At 55.9% G+C, this 21,438-nt stretch overlaps 1 protein-coding gene across 7 annotated transcripts in view; it reads right to left on the bottom strand.

Annotated features, from left to right (window-relative positions):
• Positions 1-77: 77 nt before the first annotated feature.
• Positions 78-21,438, bottom strand: part of Pcnx3 (pecanex 3) — a 21,430-nt gene continuing 69 nt past the window's right edge. The window contains exons 1-35 of one of the 7 annotated variants that reach the window (XM_015503100.2): positions 21,147-21,438; positions 20,636-20,823; positions 20,367-20,466; positions 20,222-20,261; positions 20,022-20,117; positions 18,667-19,794; positions 18,072-18,243; positions 17,813-17,991; positions 17,275-17,365; positions 16,689-16,824; positions 15,140-15,300; positions 13,476-13,629; positions 13,199-13,231; positions 12,796-12,967; positions 12,594-12,704; positions 12,176-12,267; positions 11,913-12,022; positions 11,624-11,729; positions 11,425-11,517; positions 11,147-11,297; positions 10,073-10,217; positions 9,599-9,776; positions 8,512-8,620; positions 8,262-8,391; positions 7,774-7,832; positions 7,458-7,673; positions 6,498-6,751; positions 3,144-3,374; positions 2,851-2,954; positions 2,393-2,540; positions 2,063-2,293; positions 1,708-1,982; positions 1,199-1,332; positions 822-1,117; positions 78-745 (exon numbers count right to left, since the gene is read on the bottom strand). The exon at positions 21,147-21,438 is cut by the window's right edge and continues 69 nt beyond it. In XM_015503100.2, coding sequence (XP_015358586.1) covers positions 518-745; positions 822-1,117; positions 1,199-1,332; positions 1,708-1,982; positions 2,063-2,293; positions 2,393-2,540; positions 2,851-2,954; positions 3,144-3,374; positions 6,498-6,751; positions 7,458-7,673; positions 7,774-7,832; positions 8,262-8,391; positions 8,512-8,620; positions 9,599-9,776; positions 10,073-10,217; positions 11,147-11,297; positions 11,425-11,517; positions 11,624-11,729; positions 11,913-12,022; positions 12,176-12,267; positions 12,594-12,704; positions 12,796-12,967; positions 13,199-13,231; positions 13,476-13,629; positions 15,140-15,300; positions 16,689-16,824; positions 17,275-17,365; positions 17,813-17,991; positions 18,072-18,243; positions 18,667-19,794; positions 20,022-20,117; positions 20,222-20,261; positions 20,367-20,466; positions 20,636-20,823; positions 21,147-21,299 — 6,204 coding nt within the window. In that variant the 5' untranslated portion in view covers positions 21,300-21,438 and the 3' untranslated portion in view covers positions 78-517. Of the gene's footprint in view, positions 746-802; positions 1,118-1,198; positions 1,333-1,707; positions 1,983-2,062; positions 2,294-2,392; positions 2,541-2,850; positions 2,955-3,143; positions 3,375-6,497; positions 6,752-7,457; positions 7,674-7,773; positions 7,833-8,261; positions 8,392-8,511; positions 8,621-9,598; positions 9,777-10,072; positions 10,218-11,146; positions 11,298-11,424; positions 11,518-11,623; positions 11,730-11,912; positions 12,023-12,175; positions 12,268-12,593; positions 12,705-12,795; positions 12,968-13,198; positions 13,232-13,475; positions 13,630-15,139; positions 15,301-16,688; positions 16,825-17,274; positions 17,366-17,812; positions 17,992-18,071; positions 18,244-18,666; positions 19,795-20,021; positions 20,118-20,221; positions 20,262-20,366; positions 20,467-20,635; positions 20,824-21,146 lie in introns of all 7 variants that reach the window. The other 6 variants (XM_015503102.2, XM_015503101.2, XM_015503103.2 and 3 more) reach the window with 6 other exon arrangements.

The following is a 21,438-nucleotide window of genomic DNA, read 5'->3' as shown; positions in this document are numbered from 1 at the left end:
TAGCCCCCTTCCATGCACATCCACCCTTAGCCCCCATCGCTACCCTATACCCATTTTCAGAGAGAAGAAACTGCCAATCAAAATCAAAAATAGTGTTATTAATTCTGGTGTCTCTGAAGCACGAAAAAAAAAATGACCAAAAAAAAAAAAAAAAAAAAAAAAAAAAAAACAACCCTTGCCACATTTCAAGCCCCAGGTCCAGGACAAGGGGACCACCCTTGCAGGCAGTGCAGGCCCAGGGACCAAGTCAGTCCTGGCCATGGGCTCAAAGCGGGACCAGCCCATGGGTTTGGCTTTTAGGGCCTGGCTGGGAAGCTGACTGCCTCAGTTTGGGGTACCCAGGCCGTAAATTAGGAATGAGATCAGGGGTCAAGGTCAGAGGTCCAGGCCATTCAGTTCTGGTACTTTGGCTGAGGCAGCCAGAGGTCAGGGTTCAGATGTGGGAGCCAAAGCCACTCAGTTCTGTGGTCCAACAGAGAGGGCCAGAGGCAGCAGAGGAAGTCCAAGTTACTGAGTCCTATGATGGGATCCAGTGGACGCCAGGCTGCTCAGTATTGGTGCTCCAGCAGTGGCTGGGCAGCCGGACTTTCGCGTTCCTCAGCAGGGACAGGCCAGTCAGCTGGGGCCTCAGTGGGTGTACCACTCTCGGGAGCACTGCTGTCCAAGCAAGAAATATCCTGTGCTGCTCTGGGGGGTGAGGCCTCAGAGCTGCCATCCGGGCTGAGGCTGAGGTCTGGAGAGGCACCTGGGGGAGAAGAGACAGGTTGGCAGGAGAGCAGGATTGAGCCTTCTGCAACCCAACCCCCCAACAGGCCCTTTACCTGAGATTTGGGGGTGCCTCCTTTGGGGCTCCCTGAGGCTGGTTCTCCATCAGATCCTCCCAGACCCTTCCGACCCCCCAGGCTCCACTTTCCACTGGGCCCCTCAGAACCGAGACCAGGACCAGGGGGCCGCGAGGACCGGGGACCCTCAGTGGGAACAGGTGAGGCAGGGGGTGGACCAGGGAGCCGAGGGGGAGGCCACTGCAATAGAGCAGGGGGGCGTCCATCACCAGAGCTGCTCAGAGAAGGCCGCGGCCCCCAGCCAGGGCCTGGTGGGAGGGGTTGGTCGCCACTGCCTGTAAGACACAGATAAGGGAGCAGACTTCAGCTCGGCTGCCATCCTCACCCACCAAGTCAGCCCAGCCTTGCCTGCTCACCTGCTGTATTCTCAGGCGTCGGGTGTGCCAAGGGGGGATTAGCACTGAGGGAAGTCAGGCCGCTGCCCCCACCACAGTCCGAGTCATCCACATTCCCACCGCTATTGCAGCCAGCACCACAGCCCTTATGAAGCCTGGAGGTGGGGAGATGAAAGGGTCGGGAAAGACAAGGCTGTGGCCACAGGCCTCATGAGCATAAGTCCCCACCCCCAGAACAAGTCATCCAATGTCTGGGAGCCCCAGGTCCTCACCTCTAAGGGCCTTTTGACAGAGTTTTCAATTATGCTTAAAGATGAAAGGCCACTGTCAGCTCTAGGGAAAAGGGGACACCTCTGGGGATGACAGCTCACATCAGTTCTGGGAGGGGCCATTTTCTGGGGTTCAAGCCCTAGCTCCAGCACTTCCTCACTTGAAGACCTAGGCAGGAACTGCACCTATGCTCCCTCTGAAGCCCAGCACCTCAGCCCTTTACGAAGCCTTATGGACTAGGGGTGGCGGCGAGGGCTCACCTCTCCCAGCTGCGCAGGAGCCAGCGGGTGATGGCGCCCAGGCTGATGGGGCCGCCCCACAGCGCTCGCAGCTGGGGGTGGCTGCCAGCCAGTGAGGTGGTGAGGGGTGACACATAGATGGGGTAGCCCAGTGGCTGGTCACAGGAGGAATTGATCATGTTGCGGAGTGCCTGCTTGGCGTTCTGGATGCTGCCACGCTCAGGGTTGCGGTTACGCAGGAACACCAACTCCTGCTGCTGCCCAGCCCACAGGCCACGCACGCACTCGCGATTCACCTGTGGGCAGCCACACTGAGGGTCAGGGATCTAGCTCCACGGACAGGGGCCTGGGCTGAAGGGAGGTAGGCCATCCCCACCTTGATGACTCGGAAGCTGAGGTGGCGGCGGTTTAGCATGATGATCTTGTACTCATCAGATGCATCGTCCATGACGTGGCGCAGTGCCAGCAGGGAGGGTGTGTTGCTGAGGATGGCACTACGCCAGGCTGGGTCACCTTCATGTGAAATGACCAGCCGCTCCTCGTTGGCTGCAATGGCATCATACAAGGCCGCAGGTTCCTCATATTCATCTGGGGATGTGAAGTGGTCCTGGCAGGCGGGATGGGAGGGCAGGAGTCAGGGGCCCCTGCACTGAGTGAGCCTTCAGCCCCCACCTGCCCAAGCAGCCTGGGCACACCACTCTCCCACCTGGTGAAGCTTGAGAGCCATGCGAACCCCAGGTGCCACTACACGGTGAAGCAGGTCCATGTCGGCAAAGACCCACTCATCACGTGGGGAGGTGATGCGAAAGTCCCCCTTGAACAGAGCGTGTAGGCCATAGAGGAAGGGCTCCAGGCTGGTCAGGGAGGAGGAACATGGAGGTGAACGAGGGGTGGGAAGGAGCCAGGCATCTCAGGTTTCTGAATCATGTGAGCTGAGACCTTTCCTCACACTGAACCTCAGTTTTCACATCTCTCCAAGGAAGCCAGTCTCTGCCCATGTCCCTCAGAGTGCTGAGGAACAGGCAAAGTGATGACTGAGAAGCGCCTGGCCCATATGAAACAAGCTACACCAACAGGAAAGACCAACTCGGTTTCCAGAGCCACTGAGCTCTGCACGCATGGGTGAAGGGAGAGTAGTAGGACCAGCGGGACACATGCACTCACCTGGCAGACATGCTGTGAGAGGCTGTCCCCAGGGCTCGGCGGCCCAGTACACACAGGCCAAAACACAGCGTGACCAGCGGCGAGTTCCAGTCCTGGTCCACGGGCTGTGGCACAAGGAGCCCCATCCCCAGAGCCCCATTCAGACCTGGGACTGGGAACTTGAGGTAGGGGCCAGGGCCCAGGCCAAGGGAGTCTCAGGGTGAGAAGAACCCAAATGGGAAGGGGAGAAGTGGAAGAGGGTTCAGGTCCCCAGAGGCCTGGTGGGGGCAGCCCCAGGGTAGTGGTGGCCCAACCTGGCCACGCCGGGAGGCGCAGTACTGGATCCACTCGAGGTGCACAGCACAGAAGGAAGGCAGCGAGAGGCCGGAAAGGCGAAGGTCATAGTCCTCATCCACACTCAGCGAAAAGGTGGGATCTGAGTCGGCATAGCCGGGGGCTCTAACGGGCCGCAAAGCAGCTGCGATGCCCTCGTGGCTCAGCCAGGCCTCCAGCTTTGGGGAGCGGCTCACATAGTAGATGATGCTCTGGGAGAGGAGGAGCAGGTGTTGGACTGTGTGGAGGGCAGCCCACCCCTGCCCCAGCACTGGGGGGAAACATGAAAAACTTCTGCCCCAGCCTAGTTAAAGTGTTTCCTAGGATATCCACCTTCTGCAGTTCAGCTCAGCTCCCCAAGGCCACAAGGGCAAGTGAGCTCCACCCCCAACCCAGGGCCATGGAGGGTGGGAGGCCAGTAGGAAGTGCCCCCACTTACAAAGCGGACTTGGAGGGTCCCACCCTGCAGCAGATGCTTGTATACAGTACCTGCTCACCTTGTGCTGTAGGCCCTAGCACCTAACCCATTTGTAAAGAGGCACTGACAAATGACAGTCTTGCCCCATGTCAACACAGCAGGGCAGGCTGAGCTGGAATTTGAAGATGCTGTGGGATCCAGATCTCAGGTTACTTTAGGCAGCCGAAGCATGACAGTAACAGGGCCTTCTCCTCAGAAAAAAGGCAGAGGCACAGAACCTTGTGCCTGAAGTTGGGGGCTCCTGGACCTCTTATTTAGAAGCACTGCTGATGTCTAAGTAGGAGTTGGGCAAAGGGAGAGGAGTTTTAGGAAGGCAGGTAGCTGGCACCACTGGGATGGAGAGGCAGCATGAGGCTGGCAGCTGCAGCCATTGAGGTTACAGGGATTCCATGTGCCACCCTGAGACAAAGCCAATGGGGTCAGCGCTTTGTGTGGCTTAAGAGGTGGGAAAGTCTGGGCTGGAGAGGGTTATGCAGCTGGTAGCTGGCCAAAAATAGAAGGTATCCTGCAGGGCTGGGGATGTGGCTCAAGCAGTAACACACTCTCCTGGCATGCGCGGGGCGCTGGGTTCGATCCTCAGCACCACATACAAATAAAATAAAGATGTTGTGTCCACTGAAAACTGAAAAATAAATATTAAAAAATTCTCTCTAAAAAAGGAAGTATCCTGGGCAACGGAGTGTCCAGCAAGGTGCCTATAGTGGGGCATGGAGAAGTCAAGAACCTGAGTAAAATGACCAGGGTACAAGATGGAAACAGCCAAGGTCTCCTACAATTCCTGGCAGGGGAGAACACCTGAAGTTAATGGCTGTGTTGGGATGGAGGCTCTGGCATGGCTTTAGCACAGGCAGATGAGTGACAGTCTAGGGACGGCTGAGCCGTTGCTTTACCAAGAAGGCATCAGAAAAGTAATGGCATGAGGGGGCAGAATGGCTATGGGGCAGCCTTAGGCTCCAGACTGGCCTTCCTGACCACCTAGAATGTCTCCACTCTCTGGGAACCATCACAGCCCCCAGAAAACAGTGCTGCAGGGGCAGGGGGAGGAGCTGGCCAGGCACACATTAGTGCCTGGCTAACTTGCCAGTGTCATTCTTCCTGTGACAGCCTCAGAGTGACTCTCAGGGAGAAAATGAAGACCTGGGCCCGTAAGCAGCAAGAGCTCCCACCTGAGAGCAGTGCCTAAGAGTCATTAGGTCCAGGTATTGTCTGGGTGCACTTCACCGCTGCACAGGCCTTGCAGCTGTGGGCCTTCTTGCTCTCACATCACTGTCCTCAGGACCAGTCTGAGGCCATCACCTCAGCTGTAATGAGGTCAATCACCCTGGCTCCTCCTCTCCCAAGGGTGGCTAAAGAATGTGGCAGGGTCTCGAACCACCTGGCTTAGAAGGGCTAACCCTGAATACAAGGTATGGCCACAGGCATCCGTGGGGGCTCATGGCTCTGGCTAAGGGCTGCACCACATCTGCCACCCACTGTACTCAGTGACACCCACAGGAAGGGCAAGATGCGGAGGAGGCACCAAGGGGTGGCCAAAGCTGTACGGAAAGGGCTGGGCCTGCCTGGCCCATCTCAAGGGCTGAACAGGACATGTCCCCAGCACTGCCTCCTACACTGGGCCCTCCATGTGCCCCGCATGGCTGCCTCCCCTGCACCCCCAGCCTTCCAGACTTCACCCCATGCTCCACACATCTTTAGCAGTGCCATCCCTGTGTCCTCTGGCTCCTCTGCCCAACCTGAGGCAGCTTCCCATGGGACAATGAGCCAGGCAGGGCTCATCTCAACCTACCAGCTCAGGCCCAAGATCAGAGGGCTGCTCGTGGCTTTGAGTGGGGTCTCTGTGAGGCAGCAGGGTGACTGGGCACAGCTCTCAAGATGGGACAGGAAGATGGATAGGACCTTGACCTTTGGGTGACCTGGGACTGAGACTGTCCCATTCTGGACCATGTCTTAGAAAAAGTAGGGGGAGGGACTGGGGTTGTGGCTCAGCAGTAGAGCGCTTGCCTCGCGTGCATGAGACCCTCAGCACCACATAAAAATAAATAAATAAAGGTGAAGATATTAAAAAAAAAAAAACTCTTCTTAAAAAAAAAAAAAAAAAGTAGGGGGAGCCTCAAACTGTTCTCCAAGAGTTCAGAGGACAAAAAGACCAACGGAAATTACAGTTGCTGTAACATGTGACATGAGTAGGTTGTCTATGGGGTGCAAAAAAGACAGCTGGGAGCTACTTGTGTTTACCCAAGGGGGAACCCGAGGAGGACAGGCTCCCCTGGCCCCCAGCAGGAAACGTGCCAAGCCCCATGCGAAGCTCCAAGGCAAATCCTAGGAGCACATGGAGGCCTGTGTGATCACCACCCACCTCACCCCTGCAGTATCCTGTTCTGATCACCATAAAGCCTCATCATGTCTGTCATCTCAGACCACAATACCACACTTCTCAAGGGTTGTACTGAGCCATGACAAGGGAGGTAACTTTCCAGGTGCACAGAACCCTGAGAAGGAGCCCTATATCATTCAACACCCACAGGCCCCACCAATCCCCACCATGCCAAACAGATCTCAAGATCCTCTGGCCTAGCTTGGAGCACCCAGGTGGAGGCACAGAGCATACTGGCTAACCCTAGGCCTGGGTTCAATGCCCAGCTCTGTCTTTTTTTTTCCTAATTCTGGAGTCTCACATTGATCATTTCACCTCTGCTATCTGGTGGTGGCACTGTGGAGCATGATTAAATTGAGGCCTCTGCTTCCCTTGGATCAAACAGGCTTCCAACATTCTAGAAAACAGAACTTGGGATGCTCCTGGTCAGAGAGCATCCACCAGCAGAGACGCTGCTGCCTACCAGGTGCCTGCCGGCCATACCTTGACATAGTAGGTGATGAGAATCTTGCGGAGGTCAAAGACCTGCAGCATGGAGGCGGCGTTGTTGTCGCTAATGCTGTAGCCCTCCAGCACGTACTTACTGGCCGTCACCTCCCAGGCCAGCCAGCGCTGCCCAAAGGCGGCATTGAAGGACAGGACCCGTGGCAAATGGCCAGGCTCACAGCAGCAGCAGCCCTCATCCTCCTCTACACCTTCGGTGATGGCCTCCACCTCACGCTGCTGGCAGTACGTGCCTGTGGGGGAAGAGTGCCCAGTCAGGGACACTAGGACAATCCTTGCCTGCCTCCCCCAGCAAGAGGCCAATGTAGCACTCGAGGGCTGCTGCCACTCACCCTCCACCAGGCATAGTGTGTGGAAAGGTTACTGAGTGAATGGCAAGTGAACCCCTTCTTTCTCTTAATTCCCAGCAGCCATGGTGAGGGAGAGTGGAAGAGGCAGGGGTCTGCTCCCTCATTTATAGGGGTAAAGACGGAACCTCAAAGAGCAGAAGGGACTTGCTCAAGGTCATAGTGCCCATGAGCTATACACTCTTGGGCTTCCTGAGAAGCTGCATCCTGTATGTCTTCCTGAAAGGTAGAGGCAGGAAGACACTAGCCCTGCTCTCTAGGGGCTGTGCGTGGTGCCTGAATGAGGCCTAGCCTGAGACCACAGAGCAGGCCAGGTGAAGTTAGTACAAGAACCCAGAACTCTAGCCCCCAACTTTGACTGTAGCCATCTCTGGCGTCAGTACAGACCCAAAGTCAAGGCACACAGAGGGCTTGGCTGGAAAACCTGTCACCTCACAGCTTAGACTGGGAAACCTTGACCCAGGGAGCAAGAGCTCCTTGCCTGAGGTCACCCAAGCCAAACTGGACATGAATGCAGTCCCTGCACACAATGCACTGCTCAGGACCCAAGCATGCCTGCACCCCCATTCCCAGGCTCAGCCCTGAGGCTCACCCCGGAACTCAAGGCCACGCAGCTGGAAGGTGACAAGGCCATTGCCAACCTCGATGAGGTGCACTAGTGCATTGAGGTAGTCGGAAGCCAGGACGAAGCAGTCACCAGGGCCATAGTTGCCCCAGCGGCCCAGCACCAGGTCCCCACACAGCGTGTGCTGCAGTGAGCGCGTCAAGTGCTCATAGAAGATGGAATTGAGGTTGTTGTCATCAGCGCCTGGGACCAGGGCAGATAGACAAATGACCAAAGTGACACGTGAGAATGGCTCCCTTTAGGGGAAGCCCTGCCCGGAGCCTCTGGACAGCTGGATACACACCAGGGTTCCGGTCCAGCTGCGTCACCAGGCGGGTGTTGGAATGATCCACACGCTTAGTGCTGTTCAAGAGAGCGATGGCATCAGAAAAGGCGCAGCCACCGACAATGGTGACGATTTCCACCTGTCGAGACCTCCTACCCAGGCTCCACCCAGGTCCTCTCCAAGTCCACACCCCTGTGCTATGAACAGAAACTACCTATGATAGCACTAGTAACACTGTCACAGATAAGGAGGACAGGCTCAGGGACATGAAAGGACTCACCCAGACCACACAGCCAGGACTTGGGGAAACTGGCATCTCATCCAGGCCCACCTATCTCCCTGAGGCTTTGTCTAGGTGCAGGGTTTGCTCTCATGGGATCTGCTTCCACAGTGTCCCCGCTATGCCCAAGCATTCACACACTTGCTGCTGGGCACTGTCCAGTCTGGGCTTCAAACCCCCTCCCCCTCCCCGGCCAGGCACTTGCTCCTTTTCCCATAACACTCACTTGTAGTCACGCTCCCAAAACTTGAGAGGCCTTGCATAAGACATGATGAACACTGCACTGCCCAGTAGAGGATTGAGGGGTGTGGAGAAGAGCCCTGAGAGCAGGGCCTGGACAAACAGCATGGCCGAGTCTGGGCGTAAGTCAAGGAGACAGCAGACACACAGGATCTCCCAGACTCCCTCCCCATTCCCTGCAGCCCCAGGCCACAGCCCTCCCTGCCCACCCCACCCAGAAAGCAGGCAGCAGATACGTGGCACTGCGAAGGGCTGGGCAAAGGCGTGGAAGGCCGAGCCCCAGGTGATTTGCCAGGGAGCGATGTAGGTCAGCACAAAACGCAGCTTGTACAGCAGGTCCCACAGCTGCAGGGTGGGCAAGAGACACAAAAGACGTGTAGTATCACTCATGAAGGTGGGGTCTGCCAAGCCCCCCAGACACATGGCCTCCTTCAGAACCCTGGGGTCCCACTGGGTGCCTATGTGGGGTCCAGCTCAGTATCATTCCCAGCACCTTCTCTATGGTTCTGGCTTGAGGCACTTGATATCATGACCAACTCCTGACTGTGCTCTAAGGGCACATTAACCATTTAATTCACGTGATGACCCTGGAAGCTGTTTCCATTTTATAGATGGCTTAAGGTGAGATTCAGAGAAGGAAGAGAAAATAAATGACTTGCTCAGGCCATGCAATTTGGTCAGTAGTAATGCTGTGGACAGTGGGACTGAATATTAATAGTCCCAGGTCATGGCCTCAGAGGAGCCAAGTTGGGAGGCCCACCACCCTGGGCCTGGCCAGAAACAAAAAGTGAGCACCCCTGTGAGTGAGAAAGGCTCAGGCCTGTAGGAATCCCAGCCACCATAACGGGCATCATGCACACAGTAGGGAATGGTCCTTTGTTCAAAGTGACCCGTCTCAAACCCTGAGTGCGAAATCCAATGGTCTAGCAAAATATCTACATGCACAGGCCCCAGGGCTTCTGAAACAATTCTGAACTGTTCTCTAGGGCCAAGGCTGGCAGAGAGGAAGAGCTCAGAGTCTGGCTCTTTTCCAGAGGTCAAGGTCGGGTCCTAACTATGCTGTTTCTGAGAAAGGTGGTTATAGGGTTGGACAGACATGGGGTCAAATCCTGGTTGACTGTCAATTCCCTGGAGGGCCTAAGGCAAGTCATTCCACCTCTTTAAGCCTCAGCTTCCTCTCTGCAAGGAGAGACAGAGATAACCTCTTCCCTGAACAGCCAACAGCAGGATTGTCCGAGAGGCAGGTGACAGGCCCCAGGGACATTCTTCCCCCCACCCCCCAGGCTGAAGAATTCTAAGCCACAGCCCCCACTCCCCGCTCACTTTGCTGCAGAGCAGGGACATGAGGAAGTAGTCCAGCAGAAAGCCCTGGGAGAGGCGTGGGTAGTCAAAGTGGAAGAGCAGGACTGTGAAGGCCAAGGTCAGGTACTGCTGAGGTGGGCAGCAAAAGGCCGAGCGCAACAACTTCAGACCAGCCACAGTCATCAGCAGTGCCCGGCAGCTGTGGGTGAGTTCAGCAGGGCTTAGGAGGCAGTGGGTGCACATGCCCCATCTCTCACCTACCCTGGCCAGAGTGCAACCCTATTCCTCAGCTCTCTCTATTCAGGTAGCATCTGTTCTCTTGAACCAGTGACTCTCAGGCTCATCCCTCCAGTGCAGGTAAAGTGCATCAGGAATTGGGGCCCCACTTTGGCTTTCTGGGCAATCTTGGTCACCACCCATTACCCATTCCCTCTCTGGGCCTTAGTTTCCCCAATGGGAATCAAATGGGAAGATAGGTAGCACGGTAGTCCTCACTAGAGGCAGAATTTGTCCGGGTGGCTGACAACAGTGTGGGCATCCACTGTGAGAGCATTGAGCACCACGGCAGGGTAGATGAGATACTTCTCGACACACTGCAGGCCAGCATACAGTTTCTCAAACCACATCACTTGGGCAGCGCCTGCAACATGGAGGTAGAACTGTTGCCCAGCACCTGGTCCCCCACATATGCCCCTCTTCCCTGGGATCCAGAAGACTAACCACAGCAGGACCGGAGAAAACCAAGGAGGGCGGACAAACCAGGATCTGTGTATCCTGGGTCCCCAGAAATTTCAGCACGGTGAGGAGGAACTGATCTTTGGCAGTTGAAATAAAGTAACGGGCCCTAGCAGAGCCAGAGCTCTGCATACCACTGGTCTCACCACAGGCTTAGGGCTGGTGATTTGTCCTGTTTACTATCTACGGAAACAAGGCTGATGAAGGCTACTCACTGGGGATGGCAAAGGTGATGTACAGCAGGCTGGGAGGACAAGCACATGGTGACCCCAAGCCACAGACCCTTCTGAGGGGCAAGGCTCCCTGACTCAAGCTGGTAAAAACTACAGAGGGATACTGGCCCAGTGGCCCAAAACCTCCCATTGTTTAGAAAAACGAGAAATGTGACCTTCCTTATCACAATTCAAGATGATTAAACACAGGTTGGAGAATATTTTAAGTTGCTGCACAGCCCAGCAACAATGCACACCGGATGGCTCTAGTCCAGCAGAGACCAGTTTGCATTCTGGACAAGAGATCCCTTCAGGGCCCTGGAATTCTACTTTTTCCATCTCCTCAGAGACAAGGAAGGCAGAAAAGGGGAGGCACACGTGGGCTGAGAGCATAACAGGGCCATGCCAGGTCATGGTGAGAAGAGTGGGCACAAGAGAGCAGGGATGGGTGGCAGGGTCAGGGTGGAGAGGGCAGCGATGGCGAAGACTGCCCCCTACTGTCACCCTGAGCCAAGAAGACCAAGACTCCCACCAGGCCACTCAGTGCTTGGGCCTGAAGGGTGGTGCATCAGGCATTGGAGGGGAGGTTCGGAGGGGAGGTACGGTAGGAGGGTGCACTCACCGCGCACTTCATACTGGCTGTACTCCAATGGCTTCAGCACGGGCTGTGAGAGGCAGAACCAGGGCAGCTGCTTGCGCAGCTGTGGCAGCAGGTAGTGTGTGAAGAAGCCCACTGCCCCGGCCAGCGCGTACAATACAAAACCCAGCACCGACTGCAGAGAGAGAGACCAGATGCTTACTCAGGGGCTCAGCCCACCAGACCAGGCAGGGGCCTCTCAGGGCCTCAGGTCCAACACTCTCCTGCCAAGACCCAAGAAGGGCTAACTGCACCACACGAACCTTTAGGGCAATGAAGACGGTGCTGGCGCTGATGGCGAAGGTGAGCACAGCAATCACCACACACATCACCAGGTCGGAGTGCAGGACCTCACGCTGAGAGGTGGAAAACACAGCTCACTGCCCAATGCCAGGGCCTGCACACCGAGCCCTGGCCCTGCCACCATTTCCCTACCAGAGACCCACACTCCCGCCCCCTCACCACAGACTGGCGCATTTTTTCTGGTAGCGGGTCTGGGGGCTCAGCTCGGGCCGTCTCCAGGCTCCGCTCCTCTAGCTCAGGGAAGAGCTTGCTCCGTACCAGGGACCTGGGGGGAAAAACAGTCAGGGGGTGGGGCTGCTGCTCTTCCTAGCACAGGCCTCCAGGGCCACAGGAGACCAGGATCCATGTGGGTCACAGGCACATGCACGATGCCCAGGCCCACAGACACAAACGCACATCCATGGAGCACGCACACATGTGTGCATGGACAGGCACATGCAGCACCCACCAGAGCACAGTGGGGTCGCTGCTCTGCCGGCTCAGATGGTAGGACAGCGCCACCAGGAGGCCACAGAAGACTGAGAAGAGGACAGGGACGTGCTGCTCTGGCCAAGGAGTCTGGGGAGAGAAGCATGCTGGTCAAGAGAGGTGAGGGTAAGCATGGGGGCGGGGGTGTCCCCACATGAGAAGCCGCTGCTGAGCCCAATTCATGGCCCTGTCCCAACAATCCCACAGACTTCAGCATGCCCCCCATCCTGCAGGCCACCTTACCTTGATGGCCCCGAGGCAGAAGCCGTAGAGAAGGGCAGCGGCCAGAAGGCTGCGAGCAAGACTGAAGACTGCAGTGAGCGGGCTGGTAGCAGCTGCATGGCACGGAGGAGTAGGCAAGACCCAGCTCTTACATGTGGGCATGCCCACCTCACCCCTGCCCACCATCCAACTCCCAGAAGCCCAACTCCCAGGACATCACCCCTAGCCAACTGCTCTCTGCTTGCCCAGCCCTGGGGGGCTTCGAAACTTTTGGCACTCTCAGGTTGATACCACGTGCTAGAGGAAGGCAGGGGCCTATATCTTGTCAGGGGTCTAGATGAAGAAGGTGGATCAGCAAGGGCTGGAGCCACAGACCCAATTCATAGGTCCTCTAGGGCCTGATACTACCCCACCCCCAAGCCACCTGCGGACATCATACCTGTGCCCCCAAAGCCATGCATATCTATCTGCTCCAGCAGGTACATGAGGCAGGTGTTGACCTGGGGCAGGAGGCCCAGGAGGAAGACGAAAGGGAAGCATAAGGTGAACACTGGCGGGGAGAGAAAATGAGGGCTGGTCAGTCTGTTGCCCACCCTCCTGGGCTTACTCTCCCAGACCACCTCTACCCTGCCAGGCCTCACCAGTGGCCACATCTCGGGCACAGAAGAAGAAAGAGGCAGAGAAGAGTGTGAGGCCATAGAGGGAGACGGGCGGGAAGGGCTGTGCTGAGCCCAGGGCATCCAGCAGCCAGATGAGCAGGCAGCAGATGCAGAAGTAGACGGGCCGGCTGTATGCGATCACCCAGTTGTGGCCCTGAGGAGTCAGCCTATGAGGAGCTGGCCTTCCTTGCTGACGACCCCAGAGGCATGTGGACATGCCCACATGCTCCTGGGCTGGCCCTGGGTCCAAGCTAGAGAGCCAGGCAGGGTGGAGGCAATGGGGCTAGTGAGGGAGCCCCGCCTCTTTCCTGCTATGACCTCCTCCCACCTGCCTTCAGCCCCTCCCAGGGCCTCCTGGTGAGAGGTGCTGCTCAAGGGTACTCACGTGCATGGGAGATGCCGCATCAGGCTGCACACTCTGAAAGAGATAGGGCTATGTTGACAACAAGAGCCAGTGCCCACAGGAGCATGAGACACTGGAATCAGAGCAGGACCCTCAAGTGCCTTGAGCTTAGTGTTCTCAACTATCAGATGGGTGGCTGCCTACAAAGGACCTTAAGCATCTTGTCTGCTTCCTAGCTCAGAGCCCTCAGACCTACAGTAGGGGGAAGGGGAAGGTCTGAGGAAAATTGGGGTAAGAGACACATGAAGCCAGGCCTGACCTTGAGCAAGGAGTACTGACAGGAGGCGATGACCAGGCAGAACTGGAAGACCCAGATGTCAGTGAAGAAGCCCTTGAGCAGCAACAGGTAGCCCAGGAAAGCAACCAGGCTGCTCAGCCCAACGCCGAAGATGTTCTCGACCACCCCCCGCGTCCTGCAGAAACAGGTGAGTCAAGGCATAGCCCTTCTGCCTCAGCACAGGGGTTCAGTCCTAAAGGACCATCTCCAGGTCTCTGGCTGTGCCAGCTTCTTGACCTCTGAAGATTCAAACCTACTATCTCACAGGGGGAGCCCAGGATGCATCTACTCTAGGAAGCCATCCTGTTGCTGCCCTCCATCCCAGTCTTTGACCTTCTAGATGCTAAAGGCTTCAGGTGCCAACACTCTTAAGACTTCCCTATGTCTAGCTCATGGTAGGCTAAGCGAGGCACACCACGCCAGGCACCCCATTATAAACACAAGCAGTACCCCACAAGCACTCAGTCATGGTGCCAGGTCAAAGCCCAATGGACAGGAAACCAGGAAGTGGGTTCCAGGCCCAAGTCCTCTATAGCAGGCAATAAAGATCACCTGACTGCTCTATCTGATTTTCTGGGCCTGTTTCCCCTCTGAAAATTGGGAAAGGTGAGACAAATGATTGTGAACTTTTTAGTTAACGGCATTCCATTTTTATATCAAGTCAAAGACAGAGGCAAAAGAAAACAACAGACTTCCAGGCATGGTGGCACATGCCTGTAATCACAGGTACTCAGGAGGCTAAGGCAGGAGGATCACAAGTTCAAGGCCAGCCTCAGAAACTTGGCAAGACCCTGTCTCAAAATGAAAAATAAAAAGGGATGTAGTTCAGTGGTAGAGTGCCCCTGGTACTGTAAAAACAACAGAATCAGACCAGTCAGATATGGTGGCATGTACCTATAATCCCAGTGACTCGGGAGGCTGAGGCAGGAGGACAGCAAGTTCAAGGGTGGCCTCAGCAATTTAGCAAGACCCTGAGCAACTTAGGGAGACCCTATCTCAAAATAAAAAATAAAAACAGCTAGGGATGTGGTTCAATGGTAGAGTACCCCTGGGTTAAACATCCAGTGCCAAAAAATAAAATAAATCAGACTGAATTGTTTGTCTTAAGCAGGGCTTTAAGAAAGATGGGTTGATGGGCTGGGGATGTGGCTCAAGCGGTAGCACGCTCGCCAGGCATGCGTGCGGCCCGGGGTTCGATCCTCAGCACCACATACAAACAAAAGATGTTGTGTCCGCCAATAACTAAGAAATAAATATTAAAAAAAAAAAAAATTCTCTAAAAAAAGAAAGATGGGTTGGGCTAGGGTTGTGGCTCAGAGGTGGGTGCTTGCCTAGCACACGTGAAACACTGGGTTGGCTCCTCAGCACCACATAAAGTAAATAAGTAAATAAAGGTAAATATCATCTACAACCAAAAAAAAATTTAAAAAAAAGATGGGATTACTACAGTGGCTGCTTCACCCCGACTCCCTACCACTTGACCACCCCTCGTACCCAAGGACCCTAAAGAAATGCCACTACCATCAAAGGCACATTATGTTCTCTGAAGCCATGACTGTCCCCACTGGTTCACAGTCTCAAAGTCCAGGGTCCTGGGACCCCTAGGACTTTCTGGGGACTACGGGCCAAAGCAGATAGGCACTCACCGGTCCAGGAGAGCCAGCAGGGCAAGCCGCTCATAGCGCACAGAGGTCCAGCGGCCAGGAAAGAGCCAGTACTTGTAGCTATGCTGGGCACGGGGTGGTGCCTCCTCCATCAGTGTCTGCTCCTGGGATTCGTGCAGGGAGTCCTGGTCCAGCAGGTCAAACTGCAGTCCCCACAGCCGCGGCCATCAGCCCCGCCACCCCTGCCATGGTTTGTAGCACCACTCCCACCCTAGCACACTAGCTTGGTTGACCACATCCATCAGCACAGTATGACCCCACCATCTAGCGGCCCCATGTTCTGCCTGGATCCTCCATTACAAGGGCCTATTCCTTGCTCCAAGTTCCTAGGACAATGGCTGCTAGGAGCTCAATGGCTACAGGGACCTACCAGGCACCAGAGTTACAGAATCCCACGTCTATCTTCCCCACTCAGGCAGAATCTCCTGTTTCATCCAGTCCCAATGTAATTTGCCTTGTCCTTCAGGACCTCGTACAAATATCATGTCTTCCCAGATGGAGCCATCACTGTCCCTGGGACACCCCACCCACACAAGTACCCAGTCCTGAGGATGGACTGGATGCCATGTAGCTGCTGTGAGGCCCTGGGCGAGTTACTTCACCTCTTTGGGCTTGTTGTGCCCTTCACTGAAGCACTCAGGGGACACAGCTAAAGGCCTGGCCCTGTGCTGGCCTCTGAGGATACCATGGAGAGAGGCAGAGATATACAACCACTGTGGAGGCGGCCATCAGTTAGACAGCAAGGACAATGCTTCCAATTCTACACAATAGTTAAAAATAATAAATGATTCAGGAAAACAATGCTTGGTGGCTCCTACCACTGCTTGGGATCTACTTGTGGCTCTGGCTGTAAAATGTGTACATATGCATTTTTAGGATTATTTTCTCAACTCTGAGGTTGTGCTTTTTTGTGTTTCTCACAGACAGGGTCTCACTACGTTGCCTGGGTTGGCCTCAAACTCCTGGGCTCAAATGATCCTCCTGCCTCAGCCTCCCAAGTAGCTGGGAGTACAGGTGAAAAAATTATGGTTCGTGCATTCTTAATGTTTCTCATATCACTGCACTGACTGCATTAATTATTGTCCAAATTGGAATAGTTTTACAAGTAAAAAAGCATGCTATCGACAAATATACTAAAAGGAGAATCATTAGAAGAGAATATTCCAGACAATCACACAGAGTCAGGCACAAGGAAGAGTATGGTCACTGTTCGGCGAATTTGAGCTGTCACTTTTGCAAGTATCGCTGTGAACACCCATTGTACCTGTTAATCGTGGACCCCTCAGGATTAGGAAGGTACTCCAGACACAGTCACAGAATAAGCAAATGAACAACTTCCTGAGCCATTCAGCTTCAGTCTTGTACATCCTCAGCTAACCATCAAAGATCAGGATAGACATAGTGGAGTTTCTGAACTCTTCCTCAGGAAGCCTGTCCCTCCTGGCACCTGGGCAAGCTCTCAACTAAGGCCAGCCTCAGTGATCTGCTCACCCCTACAGACTCCTTGCACAGCCCTTCCGTAGATGCTCACCTCCGGGATCTCCAGCGGCACCCGGCGCACCTGCATACCCTGAAGAACCACAGGCCTCGGCTGCAGCAAGTTCAAGCCTCCTGTTGCCTCAGGAACATCAGCTGAGTGGAAGCTGGAGGAATGTGAGTGGCGGTCCCTGTGGGTACAGCAGCCATGAGAATCCTAGCCATAAGCAAGACCTAGGGTGGCATGGAATTGAGGCCAAGGCCAGGTAGGGGGGGCTGCCTATTCCATGACTGGAAACCCAAGGGACAGAGGAGTACCAGGCTCAGGATGAGGCAGGTGACAGAAGTGCCCCCATCCTAGATCCTAGCTAACACACATTGTCAAAATTGCACTCTCTTCCCCTCCTCCCTGGGCCCTGAGTGTCCTGGAAGCTTCCTGTTTGGAGTGCCCAGGAGCCAAGGCTCCCAGGGATCCCCACAAATCTGTCCTTCACTGTTCCCCATACTTCTCTCTTCCTAGGGAGCTGCCATGGCTCCTACCCCACCCCTGCAAAGAAAGAAAAAACTCCAGGTTTAGAGTGCTTCTCTGAAACGTAGTGTACCACATCACTGGCCTTAGAAGGCCCAGCCTGGAGACTCACCATGCTCCATTGGCCGCCTGCTCCCCCTGCTGCCCCACTGGATTCTCATAGCCACCTCCAGCCAGGCCGAAGGTATAGGAACGTCGCACACCTGAGACAGGAGAGTGGGAGACGAGGCAGCAAGTCAGGAACAGGAGTGCCAAGGCCTGACACACAAGGGCACCAAGGCCATCAAATCAGAAAGAACACCGTGACGTGCTCCTTGGCATGGCAGCCCAGTCCCCAGGGATAAAAACCTAAATAAGAAAGGGGCTGCAAGTCAAAAGCCTGGGTCTGTGGTCAGCCCAGCCTGGGTTTGGATCTCTGTTCTACCATTTGCTCAGCTATAGCCTCTGGTGGGTCTTGGTTTCCCATCAGCAAAGCAAGGAAGACAAGGGCACTCATACCCCAGAGAGGCTGTAAGGACGGTAGAGGGAACACAGGCAAAGCACCTGCCATGGGGCTGAACACAGACTTAAGTGACAGCGCTGTTGCCAACAGAATGAAGACTGCCCCAGGAGAGCAAAACAGGTGCCGGGCAGGCTGAGGAGGGGCTCACCACTCTCGTCGTAGAAATAGTGCACAGCACCCTCAGAGGTGTCGTCAAAAGTACAGGCCTCGTGCACGTTGGTGCCAGCCCGGGTCAGCAGTAGTGAAGAGGCGAAGTGCAGGGCGGAGGGCAGCGTCAGCGCCCGGGAGTGGGAGGCAGCCCGGCCCCGCTGAGCCTCCTGCAGGCTGCTGTGGAAAAGGCAGCCCTGGGTCAGCACCACAGAGCCAGCTGGGCCCCTGGGCCCCTGGGCCAGGTGGCAGATGCTAACCTGGGTGGCGAGCCCATGACAGAGGCCGGTGGGGTGGGGTTGCTGCCTGCGTTGTGGCGCCTCCGGATTGCTTGGGTCCGCCTCACACTGCTTGAGCGGTCCCGCTTGCCTGTCTCCTCAGTCGCTGTCCAGAGAGAGGCCCCGAGCATAAGTGACAGAGGCTTGAACAGAGCTGGGGGAGTGACGTGGGGGCAGATGCTCTAGTATGGTGCTAAAGATCAGACCTAGTCCAACAACGCACTGGCTCTGGAGCCCAGCCAGGTCACCTAGCCATTCATGCCTCGGTTTCCTCATTTAGAAATAAGGACGACACTGATCTGCCCTGCCCCACTGGTGGCCAGGATGATGAGCGTGGATGATGAGTCTCCTCCGGAAGCAGAGGCTCAGGTGCTAACCACAGGACTTGGAGCAGGTGGCTGGACCCTGCTGACCCAAGAGGTTTGGCACATAACATCATTCAATCACTGGTCCACATCCATCTGCTGCCTGAGAGGGAGGCAGAGCTGACGCTAACCAAGTCCACTCCAGCCCGCCCCTTGCCCAAACCAACCCCCTAGCTCCCCTCCTGCCCCCTGCACCCATAGCCTACACTCACCTCCACCAACAGCACCTTCCTCAGGCAGCTCCCCCCGCCAGCCTGGCTGGTTGGCAGCAGGCCCACTGCGGGCCTCAGCAGTCAGCACAGCAGGATCCCCAGCAGCGAGCTCCACTCCCACCTGGGCCTCCAGCTCAGCCTTGCAGCCGGCCAGGGGAGCCCTTAAGACATCACCCCCTGCCCCATCCATGCTTAGCACACGAGCATGTGTTTTAGCACTGGCTGTACTGGGCGTCCGCTGGGTCCCATAGGGCCTTTTGGGGGGCACAGCAGTCCCCTCCTCAGCTCCATGAGGGGCCCGCCGCTTCCGAGGCCCCCCTGCTGCACCCTGGGAGCTCTCAGGGGAGTAGCAAGAAGTAGATGAGGAGCTATCAGTACTGTAGCGCCGCTGTGATCGGAGACTGGAGGCCGGGCTCAGTTCGCTGCCCTCACTGGTGTCTTCATCCTCGAAGAAGCCCCCTCCCTCAAGCAGGGACCGTCGAGGAGCACGGCCAGGTGGAGAGTGTCTTCGCATGGGTGGCCGCCGTTTGCTAGGCCGTAGTAGGGCCAAGTCCTTAGGCCGTACAACCAGGAGTGGCTCCACTGGGCCTGGTGGTGTCCCTGCTCCGATGACTGTGTCAAAGGAACGCAGTGTATCATCTGAGGGGACGCCAGCATCAGGTGAGGCAGGCAGCTCAGCCTCAGAGGGAGGATCTGTGTCACTGCCCTCAGGGGCTTGTCCACCAGGGGGGCTGTCCAGGTGCGTTGAGTTAGTCTTCTCGCTCTTGAAGCTGCTCAACGTTTCCCTGTCAGTGCCACTGAAGCAGGAATCTGATGAGCCAGCTTTCTGGGGTGTGGGCTCACCTGAGCCCCGCCGATCCAGGGGCTGGTAGCCGCTGGCTCCTCGGTGTTGTTCCCTTCGACTGCTGGTCCTCACCAGAGCCCGGTCAGGCCGGGTCAGGGTCAGAAAGCTCTTGCTTAGCTCCTGGCTAAGGCTCCCCTTCAGTAAGGGGCTCATGGGAGTGTCAACCATGCTGCTCCCACCCCAAGGAGCTCCATCTCCAGCCAGGGGAGAACGTTCTGAAGAGTCTGTGCTGGGGAGAGAGGGGTCTGGGACAGCTCCTGGGGGTGTCTGGGGAAGGTCTCCAACTGTCAGAAGAAAAAAATTAAAAAAAAACAAGAGCAGGATATACTGTATAATAGAAGAAAAAATGATGGCCAAGGGGGCTTAATGAACTCTGCTTTCCCTGAGGGCCAATCTAGGAAGGAACGCTGAGGATGTCCCATCTGACAGTAAAAAGAGAATTCTACATTGGAGCAAAAGTTAGCTAACAACTGTCTTTCCTTGCAAGTAATGCCTTATAGTGCCCACTCACTTAATTTTTCCTGTGAACTGAGCTTCAGCATCTCTCGATCGGCAGAGGTCACTATCACATTGTTGCTGCCCTGCTCCCGCACCAGCTCCTTGATATCTGAAACCCATAGCACCAAAGGCATCAGCAGGATCCTGGAGCAGCCACAGGAGACCGTCCCATTCCATGCTACCATGTCCCAACCCTGTGCAATAGTCACTTACCCCTGAGGGGTCCAGAGTCTTCCATCCGGGGCAATAATTCCTGAGCAGAGAAGAGGCACAAAGGAACCAACAACTCAGGACCTGCCCACAACAGGAACTGGCTCCCAAAAGAGCAGTGGAAAAGCCAAGGTCTGGGGCCACTCACCGAGACCTGGTTGAAGCCAAACACGGAATGCTGAGAACTGCAGCGCACTGGGGGTGTGGAACTCACTTTCCGAAACACAGTCATCTCCACACCAGGGTCCCTGCAGATAGAAAGAGAAACAGACTGGAGCTAAACTCCAGAATGACTTCAGGACAAGTGCTAGGTAGCATTCACTCAGGGAGCCAATGTTCAGCCCCTCCTCCACCCCCAGAGGTTCAGGCCTAGGCAGCAAGAACCCTTAATCCCATCACAATCCCTGTCCCACCCACCTGGGCAGACTGCTGTCCCCCTGGGCAGGCTCTTCTTCCTGCTCCCCCATGGTCGAGTTGCGCTTCTCCACAATCTCTCCCTGGTCGAACATGGCATGCAGTCGATAGTTCACAGTCTTGATGGTAGTGAAGATGATAGCAACCACGAGGCAGTACACGCCAGCCACCATCAAGCTGGGGGGCAGGACCTGGAGGTGGCAGCAAGTCAGGTCCCTTCTCACATAGCCCTGCCCCTTTGGGATGTACCTGCCATCACTGCCATGGTTAGGATTCATAAATTCAGGAGAAGCCTCATCACCCCTCCATGCAGGCAGTACTAAAAACTAGAGAGATCAAATGAGAAGCTCAAGGTCACCCGACCCAGGAAAAGAAGGATTTAGCCTCTCCTCGCAGACACCCAAACTGCAGGGCCCAACATCCTAAGTACGTCCAGAGTCCCTGCCAGGCTGCTTCCATGACATCCTGCCCTCCCTGTCCCGGCATGAGTTAACAGGTGGCAGGAACATCTCACCATGTACAGCAAGAAGGGAAAGGTGAGCAGGAAGATCCAGACATAGAGGTGAAAGCAGTTGGAGAAGGTGCTCTGATGCGGGTCGAAGAACCAACCGCCGGTGAGCGAGGCCCACACCCCCTGGCGCAGGATCTGCAACACCTGAGACCCCATGGCCCTGCCGCTGCTGCGCGCGCCCCCCTGCCGGGACCCTCATGGGGGCGGCCCCCGGTCCATGCCCCGCCTGGCGCCCGAAGGCCCCGGGGCTTGGTCTCGCCCTCACGCCATGGCCTCCCCCAGAGGGGGAGGGGAT

This window comes from Marmota marmota, unplaced genomic scaffold (genome assembly GCF_001458135.2).
Source record: "Marmota marmota marmota unplaced genomic scaffold, marMar, whole genome shotgun sequence".
NCBI classification, from domain to species: Eukaryota; Metazoa; Chordata; class Mammalia; order Rodentia; family Sciuridae; genus Marmota; species Marmota marmota.
This window is presented reverse-complemented; position numbering and strand designations above follow the sequence as displayed.